Below are 18,695 nucleotides of genomic sequence, written 5' to 3' on the forward strand. Positions count from 1 at the left end.
ATAAGTGGTAATGGGATGGGTTGACATGCCCCTTAAGACCAACATACAAAAAAAAGGTGGACCTCCTAGGCCCTACGGTTCTCGAGATATTCACAGAAAACTGTCTCCCGCCACCTACAGGCCAGTTGGTGTATAGTAACATAAATGAATTTATTGTGTGGCCCCCCATGAACGGAATTCCACAAAACTTGGCGTGCATACAGAGGGTGTCATAATGATCCTACACTTCCAATTTCGTGCAGTTTTGACTATGTTAGGTCACAGATACCTTCAATTACACCACCTCATTTTTACTTTTTTTGTGTTTAACTAGGTGGGCTTATACATGAAATGAGTGGTTATGGAATGGGTTGACATGGCCCCTTGAGATCAACATACAAAAAAAAAAATGGTCCTCCTAAACCCCACGGTTTTCGAGATATTCACAGAAAACTGTGTCTGCCCTACCCTCCCTTCGGGGTCCAATTCAGCGGGGGCTACAGATCAAAAACGAAAAACGATGGTTCCATGCTATCCATGTGGGGTTACATGTCCACCAAGTTTCGTGTACCCCGGTCTTTCAGTGTCCAGGGAATCATTGACGGAAATTTGGGCAAAAAAAAAAAAAAAAAAAAATCTGACTAAACCTATATGACCGCTTTTGCTCTTGGCGGCGGTCATAATAAAATTTAGTCATTTAATCATATTATTCTACATACAGTTCTGCGCCCATCTCCCTACCCATTCATCTCAGTGGAATAATTCACAGACTCTTCACTCAACACATAACAAACCATATATCAGAATAAACAGACCTTACCGAAAACAAAGGTGTAAAGCATTCCCCTGTATAGTTAGCTGTTCCAGAGTAATCTGGTTGAATTTGCAGCAAATTTCGACATACATGTCTCCAACTTTGAGTTTTAAGTTTCACAATGTGTTTAAATTGTTCAATACATGATTTAATGATTTCTCAGCCCAAATACAAAATAAATGTTACATATTGCCTGGATGTCTGTAAATATTAAAATCGGAGGATATACAACTGACTAAGAGTTTGTCAAAGTAGCCTTAATGATCACAAAATGCTAAGCATGCAGGCTATTTGAGTTTCTTAAAGAAGCCCTATGCAGGTCAGGTTATTCCTTCGCTGTTTCTGGGTTTTTGCCTGAATTGGGCTCGCATTTTTCATGACAGCTCCCCCTGCAGCTTCGGTAGCAAGTGACTGCTACGCTAAACCCCCACTAGCTAGCGAGCTAGCCATCAAGAAACCAAGCTAAACACATACAGGGCTCACAATAAAACAGTAGAGCAAACACATTGTTCAAGAGACTATCAAACCACATTACAAAAACGAAGTTCACCCAAGGGTAGGCTACTTACAATTTCAACAGCAACAAAGCCAAGTCGGAGTCCGTTTTGCAGTCTTCTTAGAAACTACAATCTGACTACATTTTCGAGGAGCGATTGGATACTTCCGCTGAGTCACATCCGGATGTGTTCGGACCGTGACCAGATATTGCATATGCGGAGAAGCATTAGGGGGAGACGAAGCACCCACCAAACGACCCAAAAAGTGTTGTAGAACCATCAGAACGACTCTCAAGCTGCATAATTAAGGTCATTTTTGCTAAAATGGTTGCATAGGGCTTCTTTAAAGCTGAGCTGTCAAATAGAAAATAAATGTTAAATATAGCCTAGATATCTAAATATTGGCACGGGCAGCCGTGGCCTACTGGTTAGCGCTTCGGACTTGGAACCGGAGGGTTGCCGGTTCGAACCTCGACCAGTAGGAAGCAGCTGAAGTGCCCTTGAGCAAGGCACCTAATCCCTCACTGCTCCCCGAGCGCCGCTGTTGTTGCAGGCAGCTCACTGCACCGGGATTAGTGTGTGCTTCACCTCATTGTGTGTACACTGTGTGCTGAGTGTGTTTCACTAATTCACGGATTGGGATAAATGCAGAGACCAAATTTCTCTCACGGGATCAAAAGAGTGTATATATACTTATACTTATACTATTAAAATCAGATGATTTACAGTTCTATGTAATATGTCATGTTTCTGTAATGTTTCATAGAGTGATGTAGGTCTACTGCTGTGAATAGGTTAATACAACTTTGATCATTTTTATGTAGCCTACTGTATAGTTAACTTTGACATGGGTGCCTTGACGTGTGGCCTTTTTAGCCCCACGCCAAATATGCCCAACTAAAGGCCAAGTGGCCTTGCCCCTAAAAGTATGAAATTCCAAGCCTGGTTGACACTTCATTTCAACAAAGATTTCACTGTTCATTTTCACAATTATGTTGGCAGGTATCACACGAAGATGGAATCGAATTGTGATGAGACAGATGGATGTCTTGATGATGTCGGATCTGTGAGTTTTTATTATGTATATGTAAACTAGTTCAATAATTGTGTCTTAAGAATGTTTCAGTATGCTTTTTGGTTTTATCCCCAGGATTCTGAGGAGGTGGAAGATGAGGAAGAGGTCATGAACGGTATATATCCCTATGGTAAGAATTGTGTACAGTGAGCTAAAGAAAGTGTTGAGAAAACTCAAATTATCAAGGCAACATTGCCTTCATGGTGGAATTATAGCCAGGAATGCTGATTGGCCAGTGACTGTTTCCAGACGCAGGTGTCTTCATATTAATTAACTATATTCACTGCACTCTATTAGCACCAATTGACTGGACCGCTGTTGATTTAGGTTAAGCTTAGTCACTTTAAGGGGGGTGAATGGAATCACTTATTTTGCATTATACATTTGTAATTATTTAACATTGCTTTGTAGAAATTTGCTTTCACGTTGACTTTAAAGGGGATTATTTGTACATTATTTAAAAAAAAGGCCAAATTTAATTAAAGGAAAATTACGGTTTTTAGCACTTTAAGGCTCTTTTCTGGTTTGTTTTGGATGAACTAGAGTGGTGAACACCGAAATTTTGACGATTGGTCCTGTCTCGACTTTTCTGACTCGTTTTGAATCGCCTTTTCACTTCTCAGGGTGGCTGGCAATGGGCATACTGTAGTAGGCTACTCAAACATGTCCTAAAACAACCCTTAACGTTAGTTTTCAAAACTGTGCAACTCACCGAAAGTGGTTAGTGGTGTTCGTTGATGTTCCAAAACAAGTAGCGAGCGAAATACAGTTTCTGTCGTCTTTTATTTGGCATTTTGTAAAATCCCATTGATTTCTGTCATTGCTGCGTTGATATTACTGCGCCACGGTCTATGCTTCAGGTTCAAATCTGAATCATACATTCGCCCGATATATTTGCTTTTAATAGTCAACGAACTCCACTAACCACTTGGTGAGTTGCACAGTTTTGAAAACGAACGTTAAGGGTTGTTTTAGGACATGTTTGAGTAGCCTACTACAGTATGCCCATTGCCAGCCACCCTGAGAAGTGAAAAGGCGATTCAAAACGAGTCAGAAAAGTCGAGACAGGACCAATCGTCAAAATTTCGGTGTCCACCACTCTAGTTCATCCAAAACAAACCAGAAAAGGGCCTTAAAGTGCTAAAAACCGGAATTTTCCTTTAATAAAGATTCAATTTAATAAAAAAAAATAAAAGGGGAAATATCCAAGGGGGGAGAATACTTTTTATAGGCACTATACATACTATAATGACCACACAATAGAGGTGGGTCGGTCGCGAATGAACTAGTTCGTTCGAACGGGTCTTTAAAATGAACGATCTGAACTGGTTCGCCTTTCCAGTTCTTGTTCATTCTTTCGTTCGTCACTGAATCACACTGACCTAGTGCTGCTGTGAATGCCTATGGCCCAGCTTCCTAAGGCGAGAGCCAAACCAATCGTATGCTGTTGTCTGTATGACCCTTAAGACTTAATTTCTCCTTAGGTAAGGGATTTATTTAGGGGTGTTGCACAGAATACCTTAAATTGTTTCTTGTTTCTGTTAGTTAACCGGCACGAAAATTCTATAGTTTCCACTGAAATTGTTCAACAGCTGTAACTAGCTGGCTAGTAGATGATGCCGTTAGTTAACCGACCAAACACAGTGACGTTTAATGATCCTATCATTCATCTTACCTTAAGAATATTCGCTGAAATTATCCAGGTAGCAAGTAAAGCATGTTAGACATTAACTGAACAATACTAGCTGGCTAGTTCGAGATGATCCTGACTGTTATCAGTGCACTAAAACTATCTTTTTTGTTAACGTTTTGCCTAGTGAACCGAACCAAAGCTCATGGCAGGCAAACCAGACATCCACATGAAGTTATCGTTAGCCTACCACTAACTAAAATTATACTAATTGTATCATTTTCAAAAAAGTATACTTATTGCAAGTTGCACTACTTTTTGTATTGTTTTTATACAAGATGTTTGTGAAATTTGTACAGTAAAAGTTCTGTATTTTGACTGCAATTGTCTTTGCATTCTGATTCCTCACTTCATTAGAGTCATGTCTTTGTAAATAGCATCATTTTCTAGGGCCATGCATTACTACTAGTGTGGAATTATTCTACAATATTAACTCATGACAAAATAGACCATCCAAAGTCAATCTGCAGCAACTCCTCTCTCAACTGGTAGAAAATGCTGTGAACACCTGATTATGCATGAAAAAAAAATACCGTCATATACCGTGAAACCATTAGAATTTTGAGGGGAAAAAACGTGATATACATTTTTGGTCATACCGCCCAGCACTAACTTGGGGTGAGTGATTAGCAGGAAGCACCTGAAAAGCTCCGGTGTTGCTTCAAACCCCAAGTAGCAGTGCTTTGCCTGAATAAAAACATGGCTCCAAGTATGTATGCTTACAAAATGCCTGTGTCTCATTTGACATTTTTATTTATACACGTTATAACTATACAAATCACAGCATGTAAATAGGAAAATGTTGGCATTCTCTTTGTCACTATTAAAGGTGTAGGCTATTGGAGCTGAGGCACCTGTGCTAGTTTAGCGGTGGATGTGTCAGACCGAGTAAAAGTACGCGCACAGAGATGAAGGGTATGTATCGACTCCTCTAACTCTGGGGAATACGGTGAATAAGTCCCAAAAAGTCGTCGTGTTCCTTTAACAAATTGATCTAATACTTCAAATTCACTCTTGTTCTAGACTCCTTACATCTTTAATCAATGGCTCAAGAAGCTTTTCATAACCATGTTGCTTGACATCAACATTTTTATCTAGGAGAGCTAGCTGAATTGAAGTGAGACTGGATCGGATCTTGCCTAGTCAATTGAGAACTACCCAATATTCTGCATCTTATGCTTTTTAGGGGTTCCCAGAGGGGTACAGACTTCAAAATCATCAGTGTACAACGCCAAACTGATATATTTGTTCTGCTGTCCAAGTAACTTATTCTTCTTGTAATACTTCCCGACTTGTAGTGTCCAGGTAAAGAGTCTTGATCAAACACAATATGGTCCAAAAATCTAAACAAATCTCAAGTACCTTAGTGACAGATACATAAACAAAAAAATCTCTGTTTCTGCTTAACAGTCCTATTGTTCACTATCACTTGTCTCATCTTCAGTGTTACTTCACTATAGTTAAAACAAATTTAAGTATACAATTTCTATGATTTTGACATTTATGATGCCTTCACATAGTCTTTCTCACATTCTATTAGCATTTTTGCACATTCTGGTTCGTATGAAAAAATCCCTATGAGAGGATGATGGGGTTTTGGGAAATCATAAAAAATAATGCCCCTGATGGTTAATTAACTGCTTGAGAGACCAGATTTGTTTCCTTCCAATAAAACCAGCATGAACGTTGTCTTAGTGTGGACTTTAGATCTGCTACATGTACATCTTTAGAATATGACTGTTGCTAGGCCTCTGCTACCAGTGAAAAACATTGAACTACAAGCCTTCTCCCAGCTAAATGTGTCACAAGGCAAGCTTGTGCAGTTAACTAAGTTGACATGTCGATTACAGAATATGTTTAGTAGCCACAATCTGTTGGATAGTATAAATCAAATGTTTTAGGCACTATGGCTATAACTTGAATTTACATGACCAGTGGAGGTTAAAATGTAAGTGTTAAAATACCTCTCATTGATACCTCCCAACACTGACACATATCTCTTAAAAACCCTCTTCTAAGTAGTCTTTGTCTGTGTTTTTTAGATGCAGTTCTGTCAGCATGGAATCTGTTACCTAGTGATTTAAAAAAAAGAGTGAGCCATACGTTGAAGATATCTACTTTCTGGTGGCACATTTTACTTCGACAAGAGGAAGAGCACAGCACCACCATATGGGGTATCATGGCAGGATTTCTTGACTCGAAGTAAGTATTACATTATAGTGCTATATTATAACACACACACACACACACACAGGTAATCTGTCAAAGCAATAAATTAACAATTACATTTCTTTTTTGTGTCAGTGTAAATAGTGATTTAAGCCTACAGAGACTGGAGCGCATTGAAATTCTGGAAAGCATTCTCAGTGCTATGGAGAGAGGATGGGTATGGTTGTCCTGTGTTTTTAAAATGATTTTTTTTTTAGGTTGTTGTGCTTTAAGTAGTGTTTTTACTTTTGATTTCCCCCACAGTTGTCTGACAAGCTAACAAAGCAATTAATACCAATGAGTGCCTGTTTTCAAATATCAGTAAGTATATATATATTTATTTATTTGTTTTTATCAGTAGTTTAGATTTTTAAAATAAATGTTGACATTTTTGTTTAGGTTATAGAGACAGCTTGCTACTGAGGAAAAACTAAATGGCTTTAGTGTACAAAGCATAGTTAAGATAGACAGAGCCGGACAGTAACGGAGTACATTTACTTGAGTACAATTTTGAGGGATCTGTACTTTACTCGAGTATCATTTTTGGGGAGTACTCATGACTTTACTCAAGTACATTTGAGAGGCAAACATTGTACTCTTTACTCCACTACATTTCTATCCATAACCGTGAGTACCCATTACTACTTCTAAAAAAAAGGAAAAAAGAAAAATCTCGGAAACCCTCTCAAACGTGATTGGATTGTGCAGGCGCCACTGATTGGGACAGCCAATCAGCAATCACCTTCAGCTTTCCGCCAAAGTCAACTCCATGGTCAGATTTAGATAAGAGGCGAAACCATGGGCCGAAACAATGGATGAAGACGCAGCAGGTCCATCCGGGAATGTGCCAACCTATGGCCCCACCTCGCCAGACTATTTCAATTTTCTGAACAAGTTAATGATAGTTCGCTTCAAGTGTTTCAATTACAAAATAGTATTTAGTATTTGAAATATATGTTTTTTAAATACATGTATTAGAAATACTGCCCATCCCTGGCAACATGATAAAAATATGAAAATGACTTCCAATTCATTTAACATTCTCCAAGGTGTTAACATTAACATTTTTCATAACTCCATGTAGGACGTTTCTGTACATAAATGTAAGCACTGTGGCAGTAGTAATGCAATATTTAGAAATTGTAGGCTACTCTTGTACTCTTGATACTCAAGTACTTTTAAAAACAAGTACTTCAGTACTTTTACTTAAGTAGACATCTGACTGTTGTACTTTTACTTGTACTTGAGTAAAATTTAGCAAAGGGTATCTGTACTTTTACTCAGGTAATGAAGCTGTGTACTCTGTCTGCCTCTGAAGATTAAAAACATATCATTTTGTCAACTCCATCAGGCGTCAACACCAGTGTTTCCCATACATTGACCACCACACAATGATTTTCCATGTTGTACTATTTAAATTGGATGGAAATCATTCATTGTAGAGCTATGTGCACCTTAGCGCAGCCTCTCCTTCTCTCTTGTCTCTCAACAAACCTACATGTACGTTTAAAGAAAACATTCTGCAATTGTTCGCATAAAAGTCGACTGGATAAATTGTGCTTAAATCTGCATCATAACCACGCTGCGCTAATTTGTTAAAAACTGTTGCATTCAAGTTAACTCTGCAAACCTACCACCACAAATAGAATTCAATTCTGTGGGAAACACTGAACACTGTTGATGTTTAAGCTGACAGAGTTGAAAAGCGCTCCCAAAACCTCTATATGTAATGTATAACAACCACATATTTATAAGCTAATGAAGTTAAAAGAAGCCATGTGACAAGTGTTATTGTATTTTCCGGACTATAAGTCGCTCCGGAGTATAAGTCGCATCAGTCAAAAAATGCTTCATGAAGAGGAAAAAAACATATCGCACTTATTTAGAAATTAATTTCACGAAATCCAACACCAAGAACAGACATTTAATCTGGAAAGGCAAGTTATTCAACTACACAATAGCACACAGAACAACAGGCTGAATAGGTGTCCAGTAGGTATGTTAATGTAGCACAGTTGTTCAGCTTTACTATTTAGCCAGCTTGATGTTGGTTAGCTTGATAACAAGGAAATTAAAATGTCAGTTCCTGGTTGCACAGTTTGTTGTGATGTCTCCTTTCTGCCAGATGTGGAATATTAACGATGACTAGATGTTTGTTTGCTTACCCTCTTTTGAACTGCTGTTGTCCTTTGCTGTGTAATTTGTTAGCTAGATGCGAGCGATTAGCGAAATGTTAGTGGTTAGCTGTGTTGAACATGTGAAGTGCCTGGGAAGTTGAATAGGCTAAATTAACATAACAAGCCAGCCAGTCACAAGCCTAGAGCGCTCTCTCGCGGCTGTAGAAACGGAATTTCTCTAGGAGCAGATTAAAAGGGACCATACCAATATACTAGTTTGATATTGTGTACACTTACATTGTGTAATGTAAAGGAAATGTCAAATTGAATTTCATATTGTGACTGTTACCTGAACAGGATAGTGACCTCACAGAGGAGGCACTTGCATGGCTGGCAAAGACAGGAGAGCCCAATATTGTGAGAAAAGTTAAAAAGCTGGGCCCTCGATATATTCGCTATGAAGTCCTGAGGTTCGTCTTTGGAAAATGTAAGACAAACCTTGCTGAACTTTTTAGCCATATAATACCTCATATTGCAGAATTGTAACTTGAACTGTATTGTTGCTAACTCTCTACCTTGTGTTTTAAATTGTATCTTCAATAGTTTCCCCTCTTACAACTGCAGCAGTGGCGGGTCAAAGTGTTCTTTTGAAGTTGAAAGAAGAAATTTCTATAGAGCCAGAGAGTTGGTCAAAAGAGGTAAAGTTGTTCACCAAATTATGTATAATTTTCTAACAGAATTGTATTTGTATAGCCTACTGAATTACTTTATGATCAGTCTATGTACAACACTCCAGTAACCAGGGCAGACTAAAGTAGATCCAACCGTCTGAAAGTCTTTAAGTCTAACTTAAAGACTTTCATTTTCTCCCAAGCTTATAATCTACCTTAAACCCCCCCCCCACACACACACACACACACACTCACACTCTCTTTATTCTTTATTTTATTTTTGACCAATTTGTTTATTTGTTCAATTATTTATTTATTTCTCCCCCATGTTATGTTATTATTGTTGTTGTACCATTGTCATTGTTTTATGTTTGTTTGTAAGCACTTTGGTTCAACTCAGTTGTTTTTAAATGTGCTATAGAAATAAAGTTGACTTGACTTGACAACCACAGGTGGCACTGTGGTAACTCCGTATAAAACATTGATAGTGCATTTTGCCCATGATCAGAGTGGAAAATAAAAAAGAAAGATTTGCATAAGACAGGTCAAATTGGTGTTTTTAAAAAGAAGGGATCATGGAGAATAAAGAAAAAAATATAAAACAAATCTTTTTGTATATTCCCACAAGGTGTTTGGGTGCTCTGAAAATGAGAACCAAAATGATTTTTCAGACTTGTGAGGTCTGCTGCTCAGACCCTGAAGGAATTTTATTTTCTGTCCATTGATTTTTGTGAGTGTTTCTACTTATCTCAATAAGGAAAATAAATCAAGAGCCTATGTTGAGTACAAATACGTCTTCTGAAGGCCTAAACAGAGCCCAGCCAAAACTTCCAATACAATTTTGTATGACCATGCCAAGATCATCCAGACCAAATGTGACGATTTTGCTACATACTATTCCTATTTATGTACCAGCATGCAAAATTTGAGCCTCCTACATGGTTTAGTTCTTGCGCTATGGGCTTGTGAAAGTATTGATTGATTTACAGTGTGTCTCCTGGGTAACATAGGTACACCTGGTAATTTTTTCAGAAATTTTTGAGACCTAAGTGCGTGGGCCCTGGTTGAATTTTTTTACATTTTTTAAACTGTTTTTGTTGAACCACTGTTTCACCTGTAGTCTTCTGGTGATAACATTGGTCTTAAACTCAACAGAAAAGCGAGGACCTGAAAAACAAAGGCAATGACCAGTATCGGAAAAACAATTTTCGCCTGGCTCTGAGGTGGTACTCCAAAGCTATCAAGCATCAGTAAGTAATAGGTGGTGACTAAATTGATGTTTTCCCCTGTAAGATATGGCACTAATGTCTAATGTGTAAATGTTAATATGAAGATGCTCTTGGCTCTTGCATCTGGTAGGGTATAATGTCTTTGGTGGCAATTATTATTGACATGGTTGCTTCATTCATGAATTTCTGCTTTTATTTCCACAGTCCAGGTAATCATGTGCTCTATGGAAATAGAGCCATTTGCTTTATTCGCATTGGAAAATATCTGTAAGTGTTTCTCTTTCAGTTTCATGTTGATATAGGCCTATATGCGGTTTGTATTTGATTGTAATGGCCTATACCTTCACCACTTTCAGAAAAGCGATGGGAGATGGGAAACGTGCCATGGTACTAAAACCAGACTGGGCAAAGGTAAGCATTCTCATAAAAGTTGTATTTCAGAATGTATTGAAGGATTACAACTATTTTCCTCTTATTTTAAGTTACTTTTGGTTCATTTGATGGAAGACCAATTTGTATTAGGGCTTTTCTGCACAGGCACAATCTACATAAAAGATACATTCTCTGGTGGAGTTACAACTTATCCAGTCAACATGAATGTTACAAGTGTATCAATGTGGACATCAAGTTATTTGTAGGATTGAAGTTATGTAATTGGCTGGTTGTTTATAAACAACCAAATTGTCATGGCTAACTTTAGGATCAAAATAATCTTCAATTTTTTACATTTAAGATCAGGCAATTAAATTAACCCTTGTGTTGTCTTAACAAGAGAAAAACCCCAATGGGCTGAAATGGCAGCAGCAAAGCATAAGGCAACCATAATGAACAATGTTTTATATAGTTGCTAAGTGATGTAAATTGCTCATTTCTATACAGTGGAAACAAATGTCCTGCTTATATAAAGAATCTTACTGCTTTAATTGGTCAGAATGTCTGTAGGATACATGAAGCTGACATTGATGATGGGGAAACGTGCCATGGTACTAAAACCAGACCAATTTCCAAAATCATCTTTTGGAAATTCGTCTTAATGCCTTAGTAAAACAATGAGGAAAAATCCAACCTTTAAAGACACCAATTGTCTTTGTGAAAAAAATGAATAATGTATCGTAAATAAATAAATGTTCTTCTTAAAATACAGGAGGCATAAGTATATGAACCCCTATGTTTAATTCTCATAGAGGCAGGCAGATTGAGCTCAATGCAAATCAAACCAGCTAATAGGCTAACTGAAATAAAATCATGCCAATATCTAGGTATGGTGAAGGGTATATAATGATGTGGGGCCATTTTAATTCCAAAGGCCAAGGGAACTTTATCAGGATGCATAGTATCCTGGATCCATGAAATAACTGGCCTTTAAAAATAAAAATCTGCCTGCCTCTATGGGAATTTAACATAGGGGTTCACATACTTATGCCTCATGTAACATTTATTTATTTACGATACATTATTAATTCACAAAGAAAATTGGTGTCCTTAAAGGTTGGATTTTTCCTCGTTCTTTTTCATTTTTAAATTTCCAAAAGATAATTTTTTATTCTTTTTTTTAGTCAACTTTAGCATGGGTTCACATACTTTTCTTGCCACTGTATTTATCATCCAAGGCAACATTTTTGTAAACTCATCTATTAATGTTGTATTTGATAGGGTCACTACCGCTTCTGTGAGGCATTATTCCTTTTGGAACAGCGCAAGAAGGCTCTGGAAGCCAATGAGTTGGCACATACTCTTTGCCAGTCTGATGAGGAGGGCATGAAAGAACTTGAGCGACAGAGAGCCAAGTTCTTACTGGACATGGAAGACCGCAAAGGTCTCACACACACACACACACACACACACACACACACTGTAGCGGTATAGCGGCCTTTAGAAGGAAAACATATTTTTGGGTGTTGGGCGCCAGACACTTACAAAAAGTGTCACAGAAAGAAATAGCATAAAAAGACCACTACCTCTACCAGATTTAACACAGCAGCTAGAAGGGACTAGGCTAATGCTAAACCTGTACAGCTAGTTCAGGTAAATCTCAGGAAAAGCAATAGGCAATAGAGACAGAGTAAATCATATACCAAGTGTATTAACAAAAAGCTTTAATCATCAGCAGGGGAATAATGACAAGACCCATATGAAAAGAAATAAGGTAATTGTGAAGCAGAACTCCATCACTGGGATAACTCAATTTAATAAAAATAAAATAATAATAATGAAAAGAAGTCAAACAATTGAGTCCGCAATCAATACGATTCCCACAAAACCCCAGGCTCATGTTCATAAGCAGTACACACACAACTCACATTCATCACATAATACGTTTCAAAGTTAGATGGTGATAGTTAGATAGTTAGTTAGTGACTGATTCGTCAGTCACTGGGAAGATAATTTCAGTCAGTATGTAGCATCAGACCCTGAGAAAACGTCCAGTGAAATAAAGCCTATGTAGGCCTATAGTATCTGAATCCCCGATAAAACGTTACGATATTGAAGAATCTATTTATAGTCTCTCAATCCCCGAGCAAACGTTCCAGTGTAGAAAAGCCTATGTATAGTATCTGAATCCCCGAGAAAACGTTACGGTCTGTATCTTCAGTCACAGACTACGACAAGCATACAGAAACGTCGACCACAAAAAACAGCTAGGCTGATTAAACAGCGTGTGTGCAGCAATTAGTCACCAGAGAGAGAGAGCCAGTTCGTAGAGCAACACCCCCAGTCCACAAGTGCTTCGGTAGCCAAGTTCCACGTTAAAATCCGTTTGGACACCAGTCATCCCAAGTTTACGAGCCTCTGAGCCGCTACTATTAGTGAGTTGTCCTAGTCAGCCAATGACGTTTACTCAATCAGGCTAATAATCAATAGGGACAAGAAAAGTTTAAGATTCAAGTAGCAAAAATATCACGTTTATAAAAGAGAGAATATGAGAGATATCAGCTTAAGTTTAGAAAACTGTTTAAGCCTACTCTTGCATAGTAAAGGATAGAGATAACTTACTATTAAAGAGAAATGGGTAAAGGCTGTTAAAGAAAATGGGTGTGCATGGTGAAGGCTCCGTGACATATGCCACAACACACACACACACACACACACACACACTCTGGGTTCAGTATAATAGGACACCTTCTAGATATAGTAACCACATAATCATGTAACCACTGAATTAATTACATTTACATCACTTGGCAAAATGAGAGAATGTGTTTATTTAGTCCAGTCAATTGTCTGAATGACTACACACTTACAGTAGCAGCTGCTATTGATGAACAATGTTTGTGAACCATTGGTTGTGGTGGTTGTTATAGTTACCATTCAAAAGTCTCCAGAGCATTGATATGGAAAGGTTATTAAACCTTTTTTTTTTTTTTTTAACCAGAACTACTTCATAGGTGTCCTGATATACAGAATAGCCCCCTGACAGCCAATTTGAAAAATAGAAATTCTTGTCTCCTGGGTATATGCATATAAGCATATAATACAATAATCATATTAAAGGCACACTATGCAGGTTTAGGTATTTTTGGCCACTGTAGATGTTTCACAATTCTTGCAAGATTTGTTGGGCCGCCGTTCTTGAAGTTGCATGGCTGGTTTTCTCGGTAGCAACTCACTACTATGTCTATGCTGTATAACTATGCTAGTCGAAAGATTCGCCGATTACAAGTTCATTTACCATCAAATTAGCAATATCTATAGCGAACATGTTGATTTATTTTCCTGGATAGATGAAGAAAAGCCAGAAAGACCTAAGAGGACTGGAATGATGAAAACCTCAAATAAAAGGTTGGTTCTCTGCAAAGCTTGAAGCAGAATAAGCAGACACTTTGGCCTTGTGCTAAGTTTATCCTCATTAAAATGTGTTTGAAAATACAGGTCTCACAGTGCTACATACACAGAGCAGCATTGTGATGCAGAGCCCAGATGTGAACCTGAGCAAATGAATGATGAATTGACCAAAGAAAAAGAGGTAACGTACTGTGGTCCAAGTTGTAAAATTTGATTCTTATTGCGGATGACTTCAATCAAGGACACTGTAATTTGAAATCTACTATTCAATATGTTATTACTTAAAAAGTTGATCACAAAACAAATGTTATTACTGTCCTTTTTGTGATGAAAATGACGTGATCAACGCAAAAGCTAGATATGGCTGCACGCGGTGCCAGCGCGTGCCAGCGTCTTGGGGCGGAGCATTGTCCATAAAAAAAATAAAATAATTCATTAAAATTTACATAAGAGAAATTTACATGGTGCAAAATAAATATTTAAAGATGTAGTAAGACGCTGATAAGGTAAATATAGCGGTCAAATTTGTTTTCAAAATATACGTCATTCATACAGTTTAGTGAGAAAATAATGGAAAGAAAGTGTTGTAGCCTTTCTCTTTTGAGCCCCCCCTAAGAACTAAAGAAAAACAAAATCAAAAAATCCCTAAATTGACAGGATTTTCTAAGCCTGCTGAATCCAGTAGACGGACAAATCAAGAAACAAGGGACATTAACAATAATGACGATACCGATAGCACCACAGATAACATGCTATCTGGAGCTGCAGCTAGCTCTGGGGAGGGACCATCTCTTCAAACCCCTGTAAGAACAACAGTATGTGCCACTGCCACCACCGTCAACCACAACAGTCAATGACAACTTTAGCCATGATGGTCCTCCAACCACTACGTCGTCCTGTAACCTCTTGAATCTACCCACTGTTTCTGAAGGGACTCCACGACCCGAATATTCAAGCTCTACCATTAAAGGAAAAATCTGGCGAGTTTTCACATAGATCTCCGCTTCCAGTAGCAGCAACTGGAATCCATGCATTTCCACAGAATTATTTTTGGAATCTGATCCCTTATCATACCTGTTCATTCATACTCGTCGCTCGACTTATCGTGACTAAATTCAAGATGGCGGCGAACGGTAAACTTCCTGAAAGTACTGTCTGTATAAATCGTCTTGTAAATAAACTACCAGTGCTTTTTCAAAGTTCTCAATGTCTCGTTTTAAATGTCAGGGCCCTCGGAAGTCTACCAATGAAGTGTGGAGCTACTTTGAGCCTTGTAAATGGTGTAAAACAGTGATATTTGCATGACTAGCCCGAGGCACACCCATTGAAAACCTATTGGTATCTGGCTAACTAGCGCCAGATTTCGGAGTGCAGGGGACAAGCCAAGAGTTCACACTCGGTATCATGTTCACTGCAAAAAATGAATTCTAACCAAGTGTTATTGATCTTATATTAAGATTAAAAAATCTATTTGGTATTGTTTTTAGTATGAAAAGACTTACCTAGCGCCCTCAAAAGATCATTTTGACTTCATTTAAGAAGACTTTAACTTATTTGATTGTTTTTAGGACAAATTTGCTTAACGCACTGGCAGACAAATTTGCTTGTTTTCAAGATGAGATGTCTTAAAATAAGTCAATTTTTTTTTTAAATTAAGTCAAATGATTTCACAAGAAAGCGCTAGGTAAGTCTCTTTATACTGAAAACAATACCAACAATTTTTTTTCATCTTGATATAAGATTAATAACACTTGGTTACATTTTGTTAGATAAGCAGTTTTTGCAGTTTTTCAACACACTTTAGGTCAATATCACACTGAACTTCTCCTTTAAGATGTCGAGGCCAGTGTTATGACTGCTGCAAACATGTCCGGTACTTACAGTGGCCTACAAGCACGAATCAGACAGATTAACCCCTTGATTGAATGGGTACCATGCGCTGCATACACTCGCAATTTAGTTGGGATCAACAGTGTCAACAGCTGCTTTGAGACTCTTTTTTTCTTAAATTTTGCTTCCAAATCCACACCTCGTTGGTAGACGATTACAGCTGGTTTGGAGCCTAATGAAAACCAAAGGATAGAGACTCTTAAAAGTCTCTCTGATACTAGATGCACACCCACTAGTAACAAAAGCACTTCACCAAAACTATGTGAACATTCAGGAGTCGCTATTAGAACAGTGTGAAGCTAAGACACTCAACTCAAAGATGGAACAATTAGAAAATGTTTTCTTGTTTAACCTATGGAACAACCTATAGAACAACATACAATACATACATCAAACGTTTTCACAGAACTAGTGCTGCTCTGCAGGCAGTGGAACTGGATTTATGCAATGCTGTCAACTAGGTTAGCTCATTGAGGGGTTATGTGGTCAGCCTTCAGGATGATTTTGGGAAATTTCAGTAGTGCAAAAAACAAGTCTCCAACTGTCTCTCAAAATTACAAAGCAGACACACAGAGGCACAGAAAAAGAAAAACACAAGCAGATGAATCAACAGAACCAGACTATGAGCGATCAGGCTGAGACATTTAGAACAACAGTGTTTATTGCTATAATGTATCGCCTTGTTGCAGAACTGGAGTGGAGATATCACTCCTACAAAAACATTCAGCAAACCTGTGGATCATCCATGCCCTTGCAAGATCTTTGTGGCAAAACTGCACATTTCCAGGAAAAATATGCTGGTGATCTTGAGGCAGATTTTGTGGAGGAGTGCAATTCAGAGAGTTTGTTAAGGAAACCCATGATGACCAGGACACCTCTGCAAGGTCTTGAGAGGAAGGAAACTGCAGTCAGTGTTTCCAAATGTTGACATTGCGCTGTGGAGAGCGCTCTTTTTACGAAACTGGGACTGGTTAAAAATAGACTGCGATCCACTACGGGCCAAAGCAGATTGAATTCCCTGTCTATGATATCCCTTGAAAGTGATATACTGTGGGAATCAGGTTTTTCAAGTCTTATCAATGACTTCTCTGGAAGAAGAAGCATGGAAGAAGGACTTATAACGAAGATACAAAAGCGCTTCGGACTTGTAACCGGAGGTTGCCGGTTCGAACCCCAGGATTAGTGTGTGCTTCACTGCGCCAGGATTAGTGTGTGCTTCACCTCACTGTGTGTTCACTGTGTGCTGAGTGTGTTTCACTAATTCATGAATTGGGATAAATGCAGAGACCTAATTTCCCTCATGGGATCAAAAGAGTATATATACTTATACTATACTTATTATTATGGTCTTCTGCTGTAGCATATCAAATGGCATTTGTTTTATTACAGAAGCTAGGCTATATGTTGGTTTAATTAGTTGTCTTTCACAAGGATTTTGTGGAGTACTTGGGAGGTTCAGTTGTGAGAGAGATGGAACTAATGACTGGCCTTTGGCCATAGAAACCATCCATTTATAACTAGTAATGGCAGTTTGTCCTGCAAGTTGAAAAAATGAGTTGATATGTGGTGAAAAGTAGATCTACAAACAAGACAGTTTTAGCGATTAAAACGTTTAAATTATTGCAACAAATGAGCACAATGCAAGTGGCAACAGTGGTATAAGTGGGATAATGGACTCTGCTGCGTTTGGTTCACAGAAAGTAATGCACTTACGAGGTGCATTACGAGTACCAACTCGAATGTGCATTACTTTCTGTAAACCGACTTACCCACGGGTCATCAGTAATTTCAGATATATATAGGAGAGTGAGCCAATCAACAAACAAGCCTATTTAACATTACACAACATGACTCAGGATGCAACGGTAATGCCTAGTTGTCTGGCGCCAATCTCAAGCATGCTGCATGTTGTACTGAGGATCTCTAACGGCCTTCCTTTATGGTACCACATGTGCTGCCAGTAGTTTGAATGCCCGACCACAGAACGAAAGCAACAAAAACAAAACCTCCAACAAAACAGCCTGCGCACAAAAAAAACAGCATCACCAACAATGCAGCCTTCGTGAGGATTTCACTGGGGTTGTGAGGCAGGCATGTTTCTTTATCTGTGTTTCTTTGAATTAGGCCCACAACACCTCCAGAAGGCTCAACCTTAGTGTCTGGCATCCCAGACTCACTCCCGTCCACACTCATAATGGGTTCTCTATCAACAAATTCTTTTGTCATTCCTCTTCGTTGCTGTCACCATTTATGATGCGATCAGCAACATAGCCATACAAACCCTTTATGCAGGCCCCCAGAAATGGCAACACATTCTTCCTCTTTGTTGCTGTGGTCGCTAATGATCCAATCAGCCACATAACCAGACAAACCCTTGATTTGGGCACCCATAAATAGTGACAAATTTCAGAAAATGTTCAATCAATCCTATTTGTTGTTTTGACTGTGTATGATTCTGTCAGCAACAAAGCCAGACAAAAAGCAAGCCCCTTAATTCTATTTATTTCTATTTAAGTTACTCTGTGAAGTCTAAGAATCTAAGAATTTCCTTACTGTTATTAATATGACATCTCTGTCAAGTATGTGGTGATAAACTTTTTACTGTATAATTACTACTGTCGAGAACATTCCTACTCCAACTTGATTGTTCGTCACGCTGACTTCATTAGACCCCCAAGACTGACAACAGTGTTTCTGAGAATGTTGTTTACTTCTTGTCTTATGTCTTGTTTATGTACCGAA

At 38.3% G+C, this 18,695-nt stretch overlaps 1 protein-coding gene across 4 annotated transcripts in view; it reads left to right on the forward strand.

Moving 5' to 3' along the window:
- ttc3 (tetratricopeptide repeat domain 3) overlaps positions 1–18,695 on the forward strand; it is a 46,413-nt gene that overhangs the window by 4,678 nt on the left and 23,040 nt on the right. For all 4 annotated transcript variants that reach the window (XM_048234077.1, XM_048234058.1, XM_048234073.1 and 1 more), the window contains exons 2-14: positions 2,293–2,356; positions 2,441–2,495; positions 6,098–6,257; positions 6,360–6,441; positions 6,528–6,584; positions 8,738–8,867; positions 8,984–9,078; positions 10,207–10,301; positions 10,485–10,547; positions 10,637–10,691; positions 11,934–12,096; positions 14,003–14,060; positions 14,151–14,244. In XM_048234077.1, coding sequence (XP_048090034.1) covers positions 2,306–2,356; positions 2,441–2,495; positions 6,098–6,257; positions 6,360–6,441; positions 6,528–6,584; positions 8,738–8,867; positions 8,984–9,078; positions 10,207–10,301; positions 10,485–10,547; positions 10,637–10,691; positions 11,934–12,096; positions 14,003–14,060; positions 14,151–14,244 — 1,158 coding nt within the window. In that variant the 5' untranslated portion in view covers positions 2,293–2,305. The remainder of the gene's footprint in view (positions 1–2,292; positions 2,357–2,440; positions 2,496–6,097; positions 6,258–6,359; positions 6,442–6,527; positions 6,585–8,737; positions 8,868–8,983; positions 9,079–10,206; positions 10,302–10,484; positions 10,548–10,636; positions 10,692–11,933; positions 12,097–14,002; positions 14,061–14,150; positions 14,245–18,695) is intronic.

Source organism: Alosa alosa, chromosome 2, assembly GCF_017589495.1.
Source record: "Alosa alosa isolate M-15738 ecotype Scorff River chromosome 2, AALO_Geno_1.1, whole genome shotgun sequence".
Taxonomy (NCBI): Eukaryota; Metazoa; Chordata; class Actinopteri; order Clupeiformes; family Clupeidae; genus Alosa; species Alosa alosa.